At 39.9% G+C, this 18,749-nt stretch overlaps 1 protein-coding gene across 4 annotated transcripts in view; it reads left to right on the top strand.

The window, feature by feature from the left end:
* The window catches only part of ATIC (5-aminoimidazole-4-carboxamide ribonucleotide formyltransferase/IMP cyclohydrolase), a 30,912-nt gene extending 21,487 nt beyond the window's left edge, over nt 1-9,425 (top strand). For 3 of the 4 annotated variants that reach the window (XM_067740690.1, XM_067740693.1, XM_067740692.1), the window contains 4 exons: nt 5,348-5,440; nt 6,615-6,797; nt 8,713-8,868; nt 9,194-9,425. In XM_067740690.1, the coding sequence (XP_067596791.1) occupies nt 5,348-5,440; nt 6,615-6,797; nt 8,713-8,868; nt 9,194-9,313 (552 nt within the window). In that variant the 3' untranslated portion in view covers nt 9,314-9,425. The remainder of the gene's footprint in view (nt 1-5,347; nt 5,441-6,614; nt 6,798-8,712; nt 8,869-9,193) is intronic. The other variant, XM_067740691.1, reaches the window with a different exon arrangement.
* The last annotated feature ends 9,324 nt before the right edge of the window (nt 9,426-18,749 follow it).

The raw sequence follows: 18,749 nt of genomic DNA, 5'->3' as shown, positions 1-18,749 counted from the left end.
CGTTGCGGAGCACAGGCTCCGGACATGCAGGCTCAGCCGCTCCACGACATGTGGGATCCTCCCAGACCGGGGCAGGAACCCGTGTCCCCTGCATCGGCAGGCAGACTCTCAACCACTGTGCCACCAGGGAAGCCCAGTAGATCTGTTTTTAATATTTATATGCTTATGCATTTATTAAGGCCCATATTTAAAACTGGTCGATATGCAAAGAGCTAGCTCATCTCTGAGTTGTCAAGTAAGTTTGAGAACTCAAAAAATGAACAGAAGGCCATATTAGAAACTTCTGTGCGTATGTATACATGTAGTTATCTACCTTCAATTCTACATATATGGGATCATGTCTTTTGTAAATCTGTTCTGTAACTTGCCTTTTTTTCTATGCACTGAGCTACAAGTGTGTTTATATATCAAGAAAGATCGATCCACACCTTCATCTGAAAGGCCATGTGGCAATCCACGTACTATGATGGATATTTAAGTTGTTTCCATTTTCAGTGATGTGATGGGTGTTTTCACATAGTCATGATTTTGCTTTGTCCTGTTGTCATCTTTTAGAAGGACATATTCCTAGGATAAAAATGGTTTTCTTTTTGTATTTACATGTATTATATCAATTAATATGCACAGCTCCCTCTGGGTGGGGTGTGACTACTGTCAACTCTATTGTAAAGATGACAAAATTCTGACAGAGAGGACAGTTAAGACATTTGCCCAAGGTTATACTATAAGGAAATGGATGAGCTGGTAGTACTTGTTTTTCTGAAATCCCTTAATTGGGCCTTCAGTTTTAAAGGATATTTTTGCTGGGTCTAATGTTGGCTGTACTTTCCTTTCAGTACTTCAGATGTGTAACTGACTTCTTTGTTTTCTGGTCTTACCTGCTGGTGTGGCTGGTGTTTTTGATTGCATGCTGGGCATTGGATATTGATGAAATAAAAATTCATATTTTAAGGCAAGGCAAGAAAAATTTAAACATGAAACTTCTTCTTTGGCCTCCTCCTTCCCCTCTAGTGTGCATTGTGCATCTGCGTTATGCGTTAACCAGGCTTCCCCAGTGGCAGAAATACCTGCTCAACCATAAAGCTCAATTTTTCTTCTTGTGGTGCCAGCCACGTAACTCCTTAGAAGATAACATTCCTTTCTCAATCCTGTGAGGGGTCACGATGAGCCACCACTCTGCCTTCTGTATGCAGACATCTTTGGTGAACTTTATGTACAATGCCAATATATCAGTTCCCTTAAAGATAGTGATTGGTACAGAGCAGACCGGTCAGACAACGTGGGGAGATTCTGGGCTGCACCTAGTGGAAGTTCTTAGCTTAAATACTTATGACCTTATTAATATTACTAGCTATTTTATTCCTATTCTGCCTATTTTACAAGATTATTGTTTCTTCCAAATATGTGACTGAGCGTTTGATAAAAATAACGATGACTAGGGGAGTTGAAATGATTGACCCAATACATCTTTCTTATAAGATCAGTGATTATAATAGTGTAACTATAGATATGGGAAGAAGCAACAAGAGGGAACCATTTCCTGGACCATAATAGACTAGTAAATCAGGTGGTCCAGAGGCTTTTGGTTACTGCCAAGAGGGCCTAGTCCAGTAATGGCACATCGAGTCCAGTAATGGCACATCGAGTGGCTTATCAACGAAATCCTGGCCTGAACTGAAGGAGCATTCCTAGCACCATGGGACAAATTAGTCACAAAATGCCTCCCAAACTTTGGTTGAAATTAAGACCAAAAGGGAGGGGATCGTAAAATAAAGAATGTCGCCCACCATCCAGTTTTGCAAGAATCAAGTCTTTAGCCACTGCAGTCACTGAAAGGAATTCAGGGTGAGGGACTTACTGTACTCTGGGAAAACTGATAAAACTGGCCCTCAGATAGTTATATATTTTCAGGAGATTTTGTGAACCCAGTTTCTTGTATCTTCCCGTACTTAGGAAAGCACTTACAACCATTAATTAGGATGTCTGTTCCTCGAGAATAGCAGTAACCTTCTGCCGAGAAGTGTGATTGATTGCACGTGCCCCTTCATCGAAATCACGTATATACTGGCCACCCCCCTTACCTATTTGGAACAGTTCTCAGATCTTTCTGAGAGACTTGTCTCCTGGGTTCCTCAGGTTGCCTCAAATAAAATTTTCCATATCTTTTGTAGGTTGACTATTTGATCAGTTTTTGGTCTGCAATATGAAAGAACCATATAGATATTTTGAGGGTCTGGATGGTGTTTTTTTCCCTTCATAGAGTTGACTTAATGTGGGGCTTAGCTCATTTACCTCTTAGTTATTGCCTTGCAACTTGGAAAATGCCTTGAGGGGAAAAGCATCCTCACATTCATTTCTTCCAGCTTCCTTTATCTCTGGGGTCTTTGCCTCTTGCCTCTCAGTACTTGATATTTTATGAGCTCTGTATTCAGGTTTTCTGTTTGTTCTTAGAAAAGGATTAGTCTCTTAAGAAGTCATTTTGTAACAAGTGGACGAGTTGGCTATTGTTTCCCGGTCTGAATCCTGCGACTTTAAGTAGAATGCGGAAAATAGGCTTTAAAATCTTTATCAGGATAGTTCTGTTAATAAACATATAGTGATTAAGACATGATCTTTGTTGGTTTACTGGTTATTCTTTCATTTTTATCTTTCAAACTTAATGGTGCCCTGAAGTGAAGGAACATGTAGGAATCATATATAGAAAGATCTTTCAGTCCTTTGGAATCCACTCCTTTGGTCAAGGCCCTGAGGTACTGGGGTAGCAATATTTTTAAGCAGCTCACAGTAAAACGAGACTTTTTTTTTTTTAACTTTATTAATCTGGCTGATTAATGTATTTTTTAAAATACCAAAAGGGTATTGAGCTAGATTCCATGGTACCCATGCTGACAACTGTGTCTACCTATTGAGACTCTTACTTTTGTAAGTTTTCCTTGTAGTTTTATAGGTATTGGACTGATTACTTTAGTAGCACTTGATAGGTTTTGTGCCTCTGGCTGTGCTAGCTTGGATATTTTTACAAGGGTTTGATTTTAATCTTTTATCTACATTCTTTTGTATTTGTTCATATGTATTTTTAATGGAAATTTGGAAACCTAACTAAGGATGAGAATGATGGTATTATCCTCCTTTATATTCCCCTCCCTTCTTTTAAAACAGGTTTTTATTAATATTCCAGCCTCAAAATCATCAGATTATACTATCAGGTCTAGAATGGTTTCAGTCCTGAGGAAGCCGGAGAAGTGTAATGAGTGTGTGTTAAGTATTAACAAACATGCTTGAATTTTTCTGTCTTCTCCCATTTTTCTTGAATAATGCTTCAATTTGTTTTAACTATATGTGCCATGTTTATTACACTGGATTCTCTCACTCCCACCCCTTGACATGTCTCATAGTCCTTGATCCTAACTCGGGATACTAGGGTTATATTTGAAGGTAGGCAGCTAAGAAGGCTGGCTTTTGTTATTAATCTTTCTTAGAACCAAAGGAATAAAATGTATAGTTGGCAAAGAGCAAATACAGATAGAAAAGGATATACTATCAATGCATCAATAGTACCTTAGTATAATAAATTCTTAAAAAATTCTAACAGTGGTTTTTAAGCTTTTAATTTTGAGTTTAAAAAGTAAAAATTATAGATACACATGCAGTTTTAAGAGTTCCCATGTATCTTTTACTCCATTTCCCCTAATGGACAGTGTTTTGCAAAACTGTTAATACAGCATCACAACCTTGATAATTGACATTGATGCAGTCAAGACACAGAACATGCCCCTCACTGCAAGGAGGCTTCTGTTGCCTTTTATAGCCACACTCACTTCTCTCCTGCCTCTGCCTCCTCTGTAACCTCGGGCAACTACTAATCTGTTCCCCTTTCTGTAACTTTCATTCATTGTACATTCATGAACAGGTTTTTGTATGAACATAGTTTTCATTTCTCTGTTCTAAAGACACAGGAGTGTATTTGCTGGCTGGCATCATAGTTGCATATTTAGTTTAAGAAACTGCCAAACTGTTTTCCAAAGAGGCTGCATCATTTTATATGTTACACCAGCAACATACGCACGATCCCAGTTTCTCTGCATCCTTACCAGGTTTCGGTGTTGTCGCTTTCTTATTAGATAGGTGTGTAGCAATACCTCATAATTTTAATTTGCCTTCCCTAATGCCTAGTGATGGACATTTTTTCATGTGTTTATTTGCCATCTGTATATCCTTTTTCTTCAAATGTCTCTTCATGTCTTTTGCCCATTTTCTAATTATATTTTTATTCTTGTAGCTGAATTTTGAGAGGTCTTTATATGTTGTGAATACTAGTTCTTTGTTGGATATGTGGTTTGCAAAATATTTTCTCATGGTCTGTAACTTGTCTTTTTATCCTCTTAATACAGGATCTTTTCTAAGAGCAGAAGCTTTAGTTTTGATGAAGTCTGACTTAACAGTTTTTCAGTTAGATAATTTATCAATTAGATGTGCTTATATTTTTTGTCCGCTTAGCATACCAACATAGATCATTATTATTCTTTTCAATTTGTATTTGCTCTTTATATTAAAGATAGTGACATTTTTAGTTACAGTAGTTGTTTCATTCTGTTTGAACCGGTAGTACATAATACATTTTTGAATACTTTCTATGTAGAATATTCTAGGCAAACCAAAAAATGATCCTAATTTGGTTTTTCCTGAGCAGTCTTGGCTGTATGTGCATCACAGTTATTTGTAGAGTCTGTGAAAATTACTCTCAGTGTTTTTTTGTTTTGTTTCGTTTTGCGGTACGCGGGCCTCTCACTGTTGTGGCCTCTCCCATTGCGGAGCACAGGCTCCGGATGCGCAGGCTCAGCGGCCATGGCTCACAGGCCCAGCCGCTCTGTGGCATGTGGGTTCTTCCCGGACGGGGGCACAAACCCGTGTCCCCTGCATCGGCAGGCAGACTCTCAACCACTGCGCCACCAGGGAATGTTTTTTTTTTAACATAAATTTTATCACATCTCCAGTTATTCGGTGCTACTGTGATAGAGAAAATACTGTTTGTCAGTTTTGGAGTGGTTATGGTATTTCATATCTAGTGTGATACGTAAAGAGGCTTAAGCCAAAGTTTGTTGCAAAATGGCATCAATCTGAGTTTGTGACGTATTAGGCGTCGCACAGAGTTCCATGACAAATACGTTAAATATGATTCTTTCAGTAAAACATGATAGTGTCTCCTATGAACAGTTCATTTCACTCCCTCATTTGAGGGATAGAACTATATATTATAGGTCTGTTATAAGGGACACATAAGATGCTAAAAGTTAAATGAAGGTTTAAAAAAAAAAAAAGCCCCATTTACCATTCTGTGTTTTTTTAGTTGCCGGAATCTGCGCTCAGAGACCTCACTGTGGCCACCATTGCTGTCAAGTATACTCAGTCTAACTCCGTGTGCTATGCCAGGGACGGGCAGGTAACCAAGCTGTCAGACTCACCTTGGGAGGACTGTTGTTTTGCAAGATGATGTTCAAAAATCCATCCGTCTTGGGAACTAGACTGCTTGAAATGGAAAATTTGCCAAGTTTTTCTCTTCTCGGTTTGTCAGTATTTACTCAGTAATGAATACAAAGTATCTTTGGAACTAAGTGTTAAAATTGTTCTTATTGCTTCTTGCCTGGAACGAGTTGGCACGTTTTGGGTTAGGGGACAATGGTTGCTAGGGAACTAGTTTTTTTGCTCCACTCGTCCCTATCGGTAGCATTTCCATTGAAGAGGGAGTAGAACATACTGCCACCCACTAGCCCATCGTTTTGCAGCATAAAGTGTATTTTTATTTATACTTTTAACGTTATTTTACCAAGAATCTGTAGACTAAGAGTTAACATGATGAAAAATCTGGTTTACTGAGGCATAATTTATATACAGTAAAATTCACCCTTTTTAAGTGTAGAGTTTGACCAGTTTGCACAGATTATGTAGTTGTTTGACCGTGACCACTACCACAGTCAAAATATTGAACATCTTTTACTATCTGATGTTAAGCTAGGTATTTAACTTTTCCTAGTTAAAAGCCATAGGATGCAGGACTGAGCTGGCTCATCACTGGGCCTCTCCTAGCTCTAGGATAAACCTGGTTTTGCTGTGGCTTCAGCACTGTTTCTTCTCATAGTGTCTTGAGCTCCTCTCTAGCCATTTGTTAAATTATTTGGCCCATAAGTAGGAGGGGAGGATGGATGTTAATTGGCATGTGACCTGGAAGACCCTTTCAAATTCGGAATTTAGGTGATTGCCTACTGTTGCAAGATTGCTAATCTGTAATACCAAAAACCTGGGAGACTGTGGCTACTTGTCTGATAAGTTCCAGCAAGACCACGCTTCACTACTGATGTCCAGGAGCTCTAGAAACTTCCAGATATTAATTAATAGCCATACCTCAAATTTCACTGAAGAGGTAAAACATATAAATAATAGTTAAAACATGTTACACTTAACCTTTTTAATGACTTTAAAATTATTTGTATTTCTCTTATTTCAGCCTGATTTTCTTTCCCCCCCACAAAATTGATGGATTTGGGGGAATATGCACAAAAGATCCATTGAGAAGCGTGTTGTTATTCATTTTAACGTCTGTGTTCTTCATTCTTCAGGTTATTGGCATTGGAGCTGGACAGCAGTCTCGGATACACTGCACACGCCTTGCCGGGGATAAGGCAAACTATTGGTGGCTTAGACATCACCCACAAGTGCTTTCCATGAAGTTTAAAACTGGAGTGAAGAGAGCAGAAATCTCCAACGCCATCGATCAGTATGTTACTGGAACCATCGGAGAGGTAAGGGCTGTCGTTGAGTGTGGGTGGAGTGTATTAGTATGTTTACCCTTTCTGTGTAGCAGACTATCTTCATCACTACAAAGATAAAAGATATTTTTCTTGAAGTTCTGTATTATCTAAATTTGCTAATCTAAACTTCTTCTGTCTCGTTTACCTTTCTTGGGCGTTCTTTATCCCTTTCTGACGCTACAGATCGTATGTCTTTTTAGATTATAACCACTGGTTTAGTTTTGTATGTTTGTACCTCCCCTGTTGATTGTAAGCTTTTTATTTTCCTATAAATTTATTCATTTTTGGCTGCGTTGGGTCTTCATTGCTGCGCGTGGGCTTTTTCTAGTTGTGACAGGCAGGAGCTGCTCTTCATTGAGGTGTGCAGGCTTCTCATTGCAGTGGCTTCTCTTGTTGCAGTGTGTGGGCTCTAGGTGCACAGGCTTCAGTAGTTGTAGCACGCAGGCTCACTAGTTGTTGGTGCATGGGCTTAGTTGCTCCGTGGCATGTGGGATCTTCCTGGACCAGGGCTCGAACCCGTGTCCCCTGCATTGGCAGGCGGATTTGTAACCACTGCGCCACCAGGGAAGTCCCTATAAGCTTTTTTTTTTTTTAAAGATTTATTTGTTTGTTTGTTTATTTATTTGGCTGTGTCGGGTCTTAGTTGCAGCATGCAGGCTTCTCTCTAGCTGTGGCGCGTGGACTCTCTAGGTGTGGTGTGCGGGCTCTAGAGTGCGCAGGCTCAGTACTTGTGGCATGCGAGCTTAGTTGCCCCGTGGTATGTGGGTTCTTAGTTCCCTGACCAGGGATCGAAGCCGCGTCCCCTGCATTGGAAGGCGGATTCTTAACTACTGGACCACGAGGGAAGTCCCTGATTATAAGTTTTGATGACAGGGGCTGTTTTTCACCCATCTTGGGTGTCTGTCACAGTGCCAGTCATGATGCTTACTATGTGATAGGTGTGTACTTAACATTGCACACAAATTACTTGATAGCAGGTAACAAATGTCCCTCTACATTTTCTACAAGCTCCATTAACAACTCAGTGTACTTGTGTTATATTTCATGTTCTTTAATGTTTTCTACTTTGAAGCAGGTATATGGGAGCATTAAAATTGCAAGTATTAGGTAGCCTGCTAAAAGAATAGGATTTAGCCCAGTTTCTGGAAATAGAAATGCTTAACAGGTACTGGATGCAAAACACAAAGAGAAGCTTGGTAATCAAAAACTCAGTGGTCTTCTGAGGGGGCGAGTCAACTCCACTGGGCTGTCCATTCAGGGATAGGAATCCATGACATGATCAACAGGTGTCGTTGCAGAGTGTGCTTTGTAACCAGGAAACGCTTCAAATAGCTTTTTTTAAAAATTACTTTAATATTTGCTTTTTCTGCTTGATTATTACACAACAAATTGTGCTGTATGTCCTGGAAGAGAACTTATATATGTGAATAAGAATAAAAGTATGTTGTTTAAGCCTTTTGGTTTAAACCCTAAATAGAAGTACTTTTTAAAAATGAACACTGTTGCGTCATGTTCTGGTTGGTCTATTAGACTGACTCTGTACTTAAGACTAATTATTGTAGAAATGTACTTCTAGAAATTATCTGTTTCCTTGCTTGCTTTGATACAGGGATATAAAGCAGTAGATTTAACTTAGAGATTAAAGAACAAAATATATTTGGAATAAACTGGCTTGTAAATGGTACAGTCTTTATTTGGTACACTTAAGATTAATTTTCTTCCTTAATGAAATGTTATACAACATCAAAAAAAAGGTTCTAGAAATATGGACTTGGATATAAATGAGTCATTATTTATAATTAAGTCCTAGGAAAAATGCCCAAGTGTTTTTCTGGCATTCTGATTTGTATCAGATAGTACTGAAGATGGTGTAAAACCTGTCTTTCCCCTCTGCCCCCACTCATAGGGTGAAGATTTGATCAAGTGGAAGGCACTGTTTGAGCAGGTCCCCGAGTTATTAACCGAGGCAGAGAAGAGGGAATGGGTTGACAAACTTAGTGAAGTTTCCATCAGCTCTGATGCCTTCTTTCCTTTCCGGGACAATGTAGACAGAGCTAAAAGGGTAAGTATGGAATTGGTGTGTGTATGGATTTGGTCATTATGCAGCAACCATTTCAGAGATGCTGCTTCTGATTTTTCAGTTCTGTGAGTTAGATTATATATCCAGGCTATGATGATGTGATATATCAGTAACACCTAGAGTATTATTTTGACTTCTCCTTTTGTTGTATGGACAACCCAAATCCCGTTATTTTGCCTCTTGACCGAATAAGTCTGCAGCATGAATCGTTGTTAGCTTGCACTTGTTATTGGGTGTGAGGGGTTGGTTCTGGACGTGTTTTGGCATGAGGCTGTGTTTTGAGAGTCTGTCTCTGTCTCCCCCTCAGAGTGGCGTGGCCTACATCGCTGCCCCTTCCGGTTCCACTGCTGACAAAGTTGTGATCGAGGCTTGCGATGAGCTGGGAATAATCCTCGCTCACACGAATCTCCGGCTCTTCCATCACTGACTTCTTCACGCATTATTTTATACCCTGCCTATGTGTAGGTGAAAAATCACGTATGGAATTTTGAAAATAACCTTTTTTAAAAAATAAAGCGTTAAATTTTAATAATCTTGGAGCCATAGTGTCTGGTAGTTGTATTTAATTTGTCTTAGTTATAGGCTCTTTAGTTTGACAAACATTACACATGGTTATTTGTAAGAAATACAGGAGCATCCCTGCCTCCTGGGGCTCAGCTCATCCCAAAATGTTACCTGTGTGAATATCTGTAAATCATTAGGTAAACCAAAGAAACTGAGCAGCTGCCATAGCAGGTGGCACAGGCATCTTAAAGTCCCACTAGTTTACTCATGGGGGATTCTGCTCGTGAGTTACCTCTAATCATAGTTCTAAAGAGTGTGGTTGACTACCTTCTAAACAAACAGCAGATTGTAACCCGTGGGCTAGAAACTTAGGGGGGATTAAAGCTTCTGTTGGCCCGACATTAGGATACTGCCAGTACTTCCTTTTTCCTGTGTTAAGTGAAATGTTTCCCATAATTTAAACCAGTCCTTGATGTCCCCTCTGGAGCTACCTAAAAAATGTATTCAATGTTTGGTGCTCAGAAATGGACCTGGTATTCTCCCAGGTTTACTACCAGAAGTAGGGCACAGTGGATGGCAGTGCCTTCCTACATCAGGACATAATTGTGCGTTTATGTGCCCTGCCCATGTGGTCCTGATTGTTCACATATTACACCGAAGGCCAACTGAAACCTTTTGTCATCTTTCACCTTAAAAGTTGAGTCCTGCCCTCTTCCCATGTCCTTAACCCACTTTCCCTAAATTAAAAGATTTCTGACGGGTTTTTTTAAGGTTATCCTTCTAGTCGTTAATATATTGACTAATCTTCCGGCCCTTGTATAGTTAGTACCCTCCCACACTGAAGACAAGGCTGACTTGTGTGACCAACAAAATACTTTAGGAAAGATGTGTGACTGCTGAGGCTAGGCTGTAAAAGGCATTACAACTTCAGCCTTAGTTTCTTGGAGTTAGCCAGTGCCATGCTGTAGGTACCTTTAAGCAGCCCTGCTGAAGGAGAAACTGTCTTGCCAACACTACCTGCCCACCATGTGCGTGACCTGCCTTGGAAGTGGAGCTCCAGTCTCAAGGCGACATCTTGCTGCCACCTCTTGAGAGACCTGAGCCAGAACTGCTCAAAGGAGCTTCTCATGAATTCCTGGTACACAGAAACAGATTATGTATTGCTTTAAGCCATAAAGTTTTGGGGTGCTTTGTTAGGTAGCAATAAACAGCTGATACATATTTTGGCTTATAACTTGTTAAGTGTGCATTCTATCTCCCCTTGAACAAAGGTTAACACTGAGGGTATAATCATTGGAAGAATTGTTTCTCTATTTAACACTGTATGGTTTGAATACGTTTACATAAATATTTTAAAGAATGGCACTACAAACTATCTCAATTAGATATAAATACTTATGTCCAGATTTATCAAAATAATTCATTCTCTAATCACTGTTTTACATTTGCAGAAAAGAGGACCGTGTGAGAGCTGAAATTCCACCCACCATTACTGCCCAGATATGCAGGCACAATATTAATTTTTAAAGACTCAAAATGCTTTTTTCTAAAAATATTTTAAAATTTTATTTATTTTATTTATTTATTTTTGGCTGCATTGGGTCCTAGTTGCTGCATGCGGGCTTTCTCTAGTTGCGGTGAGCGGAGGCTACTCTTTCTTGCGGTGTGCGGGCTTCTCATTGCAGTGACTTGTCTTGTGGAGTATGAGCTCTACGTGCGTGGACTTCAGTAGCTGTGGCTCGTGGGCTCAGTAGTTGTGACTCGCAGGCTCTAGAGCGCAGGCTCAGTGGTTGTGGTGCATGGGATCAGTAGTTGTGGCTCGCAGGCTCTAGAGCACAGACTCAGTGGTTGTGGTGCATGGGCTCGGTAGTTGTGACTCACAGGCTCTAGAGCGTGGGCTCAGTAGTTGTGGTGCATGGGCTCAGTAGTTATGACTCGCAGGCTCTAGAGCGCAGGCTCAATAGTTGTGGTGTATGGGCTCAGTAGTTGTGGCTCGCAGGGTCTAGAACACAGGCTCAGTAGTTGTGGCACACGGGCTTAGTTGCCCCACAGCATGTGGGATCCTCCCAGACCAGGGCTCGAACCCGTGTCCCCTGCAGTGGCAGGTGGATCCTTAACCACTGTGCCACCAGGGAATTCCCTCAAAATGCTCTTTAGAGTATTTCCTTTTAATACTTTCTGAGGTAATTTTTAAATTTTGGACCTCAGACATAAAGAATTGGAATAATCATAGTCCGTAGTTCATGACAGACTGGTCTATGTGTATATTTTTAGTAATGTAATAGTAATGTGACCTCATTCTCCCAAAACAGAAGCTAGAATCTGAGCAGTAACTTATTCTAAACATTTGGTGCCCCCAACTTCCCTACCCCATCCCATTTCAGGGTCTCCTCCAGGAAAATCTCATCCTGTATCCCATCTTCATCTTTGCATCTTTATGCATCTAAAAACTAGAGACCTTCGCCTACCTATCCAAAGACTGTGAAGATTTTTCTCTTACGTTTTCCTTTAGGCAATTACAGTTTTCACTCTTACAGTTAGGTCTTTTATCTATTCCAGTGTTAAAGTGATGCATGGGTCAAGTTTCATTTCTTTCCATACATTTATCCAGTTGTTCTAACATCGTTTGTTGAGACAGCTCTTCCTGTTGGATTGCCTTGTTGCCTCAACCATATTTGTGTGTCATTTCTGGACTCTCTTCTGTTCTACTGTTATGTTTGTCCTAATACCAACACCACACTGTCTTGATTATTGTAGCTTAAGAGTAAATTTTGAAATTGGGTAGTGTGAGTCCTTCATAATAGTCTTTTTAAAGATTTCTTGGCTATTCCAGCTCCTTGGCATTTCTATGTAAATTTTAGAATCAACTAGTCCATTTTTGCAAAAAAGCCTCTTGAGATTTTAATTGGAATTGCATTGAATCTGTAGATCAGTTTGTGGAGAATTGATGTTGATCCCCTTTGAAGGTTGATCCCCTCTGGTTTCCACCAGTTTTTGGTTGCCTTCCAGGGGCTTTAAATAGATTTTTTAATATTTTCGTCAAGTGTTCCTAATTATCTGCAGGAGGAGTAGTCCAATATAATCTACTCTGCCATTAAGAAAATAAAAAAACACCAATAAATATCATAGGATGTTTTCTAATAATTGCTTTAGTTTCTTAAATAATTTTTTCATTTCTAAGTCAGTTCTAGCAAGGTATATTTTTCCCCCTAGGAATTTGACCATTTTTTTTAAGTTTTCAAAATTGTTAGTATGTAGTTATAAGTAGTTTTCTCATTTCTTAAAAGGTCTTTATTATGGATATTTTGGGATAAACACAAGAAAAGTAAAATTCTATGTATCTATCATCCAACTATAATAGCTTATGACTACTTTAGTTTTATCTGTTTCTCCACTTCTCATGCCTCAACACAGATTATTTTGAAGTAAAGTCTATAGATATTTCATCTGTAAATATTTCAATCAGTTAATCTAAAAGTAACTTAAAAAAATTTTTTAATGAATATTCTTACACTTTAAAATGCATGACTATATCTATCAACTGAAAGGGCCAAGAAGTGTGACACCCCAGTGGCAATGAGCGTACCTAATGCTAAGATCTTGGTTTCTAATACCATTATCTAATAAAAGGATCCAGGACTCCTTGGAGAAATGGGTTACTCTAGACTGAGCAGAAAACCCATAACAAAACGTCTGGATCAGTAAAGAGTGATTTGAATTGGGGGAGCATCTGGGGCCCAGGAAGAAAAGCATGAGCCCTCACTCATTTGTAAATAGTCCACCAAGGGCACCCTGAACCCATCCTGTTGCCTCCAGAGGCACCTTCTTTCTGAAGCCCAGTCCCTCGGCCCTTCCTGAGAGCACAAGTCCCTGCAGGTCTTTAAGCTCCCAGTGCCTTCCATTCTTGGACACTGTTAAAGCTCACTTTTGCTAAACACTGTGACAGGCACAGATTTATTTTAAAAAATAAATTGTAATAAACCGTGCCTATGGAAAGTGCTTAAAGCATCTACAGCTTGAAGAATCTTTTTTTTTTGTCCATGCCACGCAGCTTACCAGATATTAGTTCCCCGAGCAGGGACTGAACCCAGCTCTCGATAGTGAAAGCACCGAATCCTAACCACTGGACAACCAGGGAATTCCCACGAATAATTTTTAAATAAACATATATCACCACCAACCGGGTAAAGAAAAAGGATTTTGCCAGCAGCTCCCCTGCCATGTCCCCCCATACCTCTTCTTGATTATGGCCCCCTCTTTCGTTCTAGGAAACCACGTTTGGGCTGTTCATGATCATCTCTCCCTTGTTTTGCCACTCACCAGTTTGTTGATCTTGGGCACATGCCTTAACCTCTTGGAATTTGTTTTCTCATCTATAAAATGGAGATGCATTTGCTCCCAAGGAGGCTGAATAGCTCCTGGTTAAAAGCACACAACCCAGGGCCAGTTTGTCAGGTTCAAGTTCCAGCTCTGCTACTAACAAACTGTGTGATGGTAGGTGATTCACTTAGCCTTTCCTCACTTATAAACCGATGTTGCAGTACCTACCTCTTCACGTTGCTCTGAGGAGTAAATGAAACAAAATATTTAACACCACCTCAGACATGATAAATACTGCTCATAAAAAAAAAAATGCTACTTATTATTTTCATAATGCTTTTGTGTATATGGGGCATGGAAGGTAGTGGAAGATGATACTAATGTGTGGAAGTTGGATTTTGCCTTAGTTTTTGAATAGGTAGCCAGAAAGTTTGAGTTCCTTCAATCTTTTTTTTTTTGGGGGGGGGGGGCTGTGCCGGGTCTTAGTTGAGGCATGCATGCGGGATCTGGTTCCCCGATGAGAGATCAAACCCAGGCCCCCAGGCCCCCTGCATCGAGAGCTCGCGGTCTTACCCACTGGACCACCAGGGACGTCTCTCTTCAATCTTTCATCTACTCTGTTTTCCCAAACCGCTTCTTACTGCTACCGAATTGGTTGACTAGACCCGTCCCAGGGTCCTAGCCCGGGCCGGGACCCCTTGTCTCGGCCAGGGAGGTTCTTTTTCCTATTTTTTCCATTTTTTGCCAATAGCAAAACCGATGTTGAGACTGGAAGAGCACAAACTTTATTTAATGGTCAAAGAATGGAAAAGCAGGAACCTAGTTCACAAATCAACTTCCTAACCCAGTTAGAGCAGAGACACCAAATATATAGGAGGGTCAGGGTAAAAGGGAGGGAACTGGAAAGAGGGGAAGGAATATCCACGAGTTATCTGAGAATAGGGGTGTGGTTTGGACCTGCAGACTGATGCAACGCTCCTTTTCTGTCTTTGTATGGGCTTTTACAGTTGCTGTCACGGCGCTGGTGGGGTGTCACTTAGCATGCTAATGTATTACAAGGAGCATAGAATGAGGCTCAAAGTGTACTGGAAGTGAAATCTGCCACCATCTTCGGTGTAGTTGATTCTAACCAGTTCTTGTTTTTTTCTCTGCAGTTTCCTCCTGAAACTTAGATAAGAGTAACTGGTTTCCATTCGAGGGAGGGGCAGGGGTGTGATGCTGGGGCAACAGCCTTGGTAACATTACCAGGAAGCAAAAGGATATTGAGGTCTTTTGTAACTAAAGTGCCATTTTTTTCAGTTGAAATAAAATACACATATAAAAGGCAAGTCAGTGATTTTTTAGTATATTCACAAAGTTGTAGAGCCGTCACCACTGTTTAGTTCCAGAACATTTCCATCACCCCAAAAAGAAGCCACATTCTGATTAGCAGTTATTCTCTATTCTTCTCTCCCTCTGGTAACCGTTAATCTACTTTCTGTCTCTGTTAGTTTGCCTATTCTGGACATTGTGTATAAATGGAACCATACATTATGTGACCTTTTGTACCTGACTTCTTTCACTTAGTGTGTTTTCAAGGTTCATGGTGTAGCATGTATGAATACTTGATTCCTTTTTATGATCAAATAATATTCCATTGTATGAACAGACCACATGTTGTTTATTCATTCATCAGCTGATGGACATTTGGGTTGTTTCCACTTTTTGGCTGTTAACGAAAAATGGTGCTGTGAACATTTGTGTACAAGTTTTTATGTGAGCATATGTTTGCAGTTCTCTTGGGTATATACCTAGGAGTGGAATTGCTGGGTCATATGGTAACTCAATGGTTAACTTTTTGTGGAACCAACAAACTGTTTTCCACAGCAGCTGCACTATTTTACTTTTCCACCAGCAGTGTATGAAAGGGTTCCAGTTTCTCCACCAAAGTGGCATGTTCGGCGCTTGGCTCGGCGTCTTACAACTAATGCTGAATTTTACGGATCAGGAGGTTTCACTGTACGGTCCTGACCAGCAACCTCCTGGCAGAGGCAAGGTTTCCTTCTGGAATGAAATGGTGGTTTCTGAGGTACCGTGATGCAAAGAGCTCCCTGGGAGCATCCTGGGCCTGCAGTGTATTTTCCGTAAGGGCATTCTGCTGGGGGATGGGCTGCCTGCAGGATGGGTGATTCCAGCCCTAGCCAGCACTGGGTACTGACAATCACCCCATGCTGGCCACCTCCAAGCAAAGCTAATAACTTCAAGCCTTTGGAGGCTCCACACAAGAGCCATTAATAGGATAAATCTGGCTCCTCAGATCGTTAGAACTTTTACGTCTCTAAAGAGGAATTTAAGGAAATGTAAAACATGCTTTAATATCTCATACCTTCATACCTAACTCTGCTGAGGAATGTTAAGAAAGGAATTTCCCGTTTGGGGCTTTCAGCTGAAGCATCATTTCTCTTGCTCTTTTATTACTTACAGTATTTTCTTCTCTTCCGTTGTAATTTATATAGATTTTTGTTTGCAATTCAAATTGACTCTCTTATTTTAACGAGACTATGAAATGGGATGATGTGGCAATGATAAATAACTTGCATCTCAAATATGACTGCCATATATACTCTAAAACTTTCTTAGTCTGAAAAATCCAGGGCAGGGCAAGGTGCTGCCCTGCTTTGTGCTGCGTCTGCTTTATCAGCCTTTGTGGTAATCTTTAAATGTCCCCAAACGTGAGAAGTCCCAAGAGTGATCTTTTTTTTAATGGTTGAAATGTATCTCCTGAAAATGGGATTTTTTAATTGGAGCCTGCCACTTTCCCTGTCGCAGTAATGGGAACTTACTGAATAGGAAGCAATTTCAGCACTTAAATGTGCTGATGTGTGTTTCTTAATCACTTTAATGAGTTTCATACAACTAGAAATGGAATAGAATTTTCAATGGAAATATAATTAAATGGAAAAGTCATTTCCTATACTTGTAATTTCCACCTGAGCATTTCTTTATTCACCTCCGCAGAACGTGTGCCTTACAGGCTTATAGTGATAGTATACTGACTAACTTGCATAATTCACTCTGGTCATTAGAGCTGAAAACAACAAAAATACTCAACAATAAATTTTATTACAAATCACGTCCAGCAAGACAAGGTATAGCTTCAAAATTATGATTTTTCTTTTTAAACTCATATATTTACTACTTTTATCTGACTTTGCTTGAATTGCCAGTTTCTTGCCTGAATCCAGATTGGTCTTTTCATTATGCCTTTTCAGTCTGGCCTGCTTAAGACAATTCTCAGGAACAACAGTAACATGAGTCAGTAAAAACTGTAAAAGATCTTTGGAAGTCCTTGTGTTTGAATGATTTTGCTGAGAAATAGTAAAAAAGAAAGTTTTACCGTTTTGCCTTGTGATGCCAAAACATAAAAGACGATTGAAATTTAATTTGTTCTGATTATCTACATGTAGTTACTGACTCAGTATTGAAAGAGTTTCATTTGTAAATTTAATATATTGCTTTTGAGAATCTAGCAGACATTCTGGAAAAAGTGGTGCTTTTTAACATCTTAAATGTGGAACTTGCAGATTTTACCTTTCAGTGTGCAAGTTTTTGATGGGCTCACTATGCATTTAATTAATATAGTCCAACTGGATTTACTTAAACTCATGTTGGGGAAAATCGTTTTAGGTTTGTCTCTAGATAAGTGGTTTGAAGCAAAGTCAGTCTCAATCCAAAGGTGTTCTTTCATTATGTTTTTAAATGTAAAGACCTTTCAATAGGATGGAGCTGAGGTGCAGACTTTCACAAGTTCAGTACCTGGGCTTCCTCTTCACATTAAAGATGGAGGCAGGAGCCCGCTTTCTCTTTGGTGTGTGTCTGCAGTGGGGCTTCCCCTTACACCGTGTGTGAATTTGTATTGGGTCGTATTCTCTCTCCATGAACAATGATGACCCACGTATGTGGAGCAGTCATTTAATATTCTTCCTGTGATTCTTCCTTTTTTCCACATGGACAGAGCAGCTCTCTTGGTAACTACTGGCTTGACAAAGCTGAAAGTTTAGTGATGTTAACAGAAGTCCGGGCTGTGAGTCTGTGTCCTGCTAAGGAAAACTCCTCTGAGCTGGAGTCCCGTCAAATTAGACTGTGGAACCTCTCCCGGGGTGGGATGGGGGGGTGGGAGGGAGACGCAAGAGCGAGGGGATATGGGGATATATGTATACGTATAGCTGACTCACTTAGTTATACAGCAGAAACTAATGCACCATTGTAAAGCAATTACACTCCAATAAAGATGTAAAAAAAAAACCACCTCTCCCTAATGAGATGCTAAATGGCAAAGAATTTTATAAACTAAATCCATTCCAACATGAGTTTTGTTTTTTTTTTCAAAAACCAATGAACCCTGAGGAAATCTCTTTCTGTATTTAGTCTTAATATTTATTGCCAGGTATTTATTGATATTCTGTTACAGTCGTGTATAAAAAAGTGTTTTCCATGCCTTGTATATTATGAATGACTAATCTTTTACTAATTAATGATTGACTGTTTCCAGTGCTGCTATTCTACTATTTTGGATATGCCAGATTTAATCTCAAAGTTTTAGATTTGTTGGTTCCCCGAAGTTAAATTGAAAAATAAAAGGGCCTTTGTAGACCAGGACTGCACACAGTTTGTTCATCTGGGGCACTCCAGGGTCAGCTGGCATTTAAACAAGTTGGATTGACGTTATCATACTGCAGCGTTTCCTTAAGACAGAACCCCTCTATGCCATGCGATTTAAGTAGTTTTTTGGTGGTTTTTTGTTTTGTTTTGTTTTGTTTGGCTTTACTGTGCAGCATGCAGGATCTTAGTTCCCCGACCAGGGATCAAACCTGCTCTCCGTGAAGTGGAAGCGAGGAGTCCTAACCACTGGACCACCAGGGGATTCCCGATTTAAGTAGTTTTAACCTCTCAGTCATCTTTTTATTTTCCTTGCAGGTAATTGCTTCCAATAGATGTTTATTTAATGAAGGACGGAAAGGAAGTGGGAGGGAGGAAAGAATTATAATGGTTAGAAAAGA

Source organism: Pseudorca crassidens, chromosome 6 (genome assembly GCF_039906515.1).
Source record: "Pseudorca crassidens isolate mPseCra1 chromosome 6, mPseCra1.hap1, whole genome shotgun sequence".
NCBI lineage: Eukaryota > Metazoa > Chordata > Mammalia > Artiodactyla > Delphinidae > Pseudorca > Pseudorca crassidens.
The sequence above is the reverse complement of the archived record's forward strand: the minus strand, read 5'-3'. Positions and strand labels throughout refer to the sequence as shown.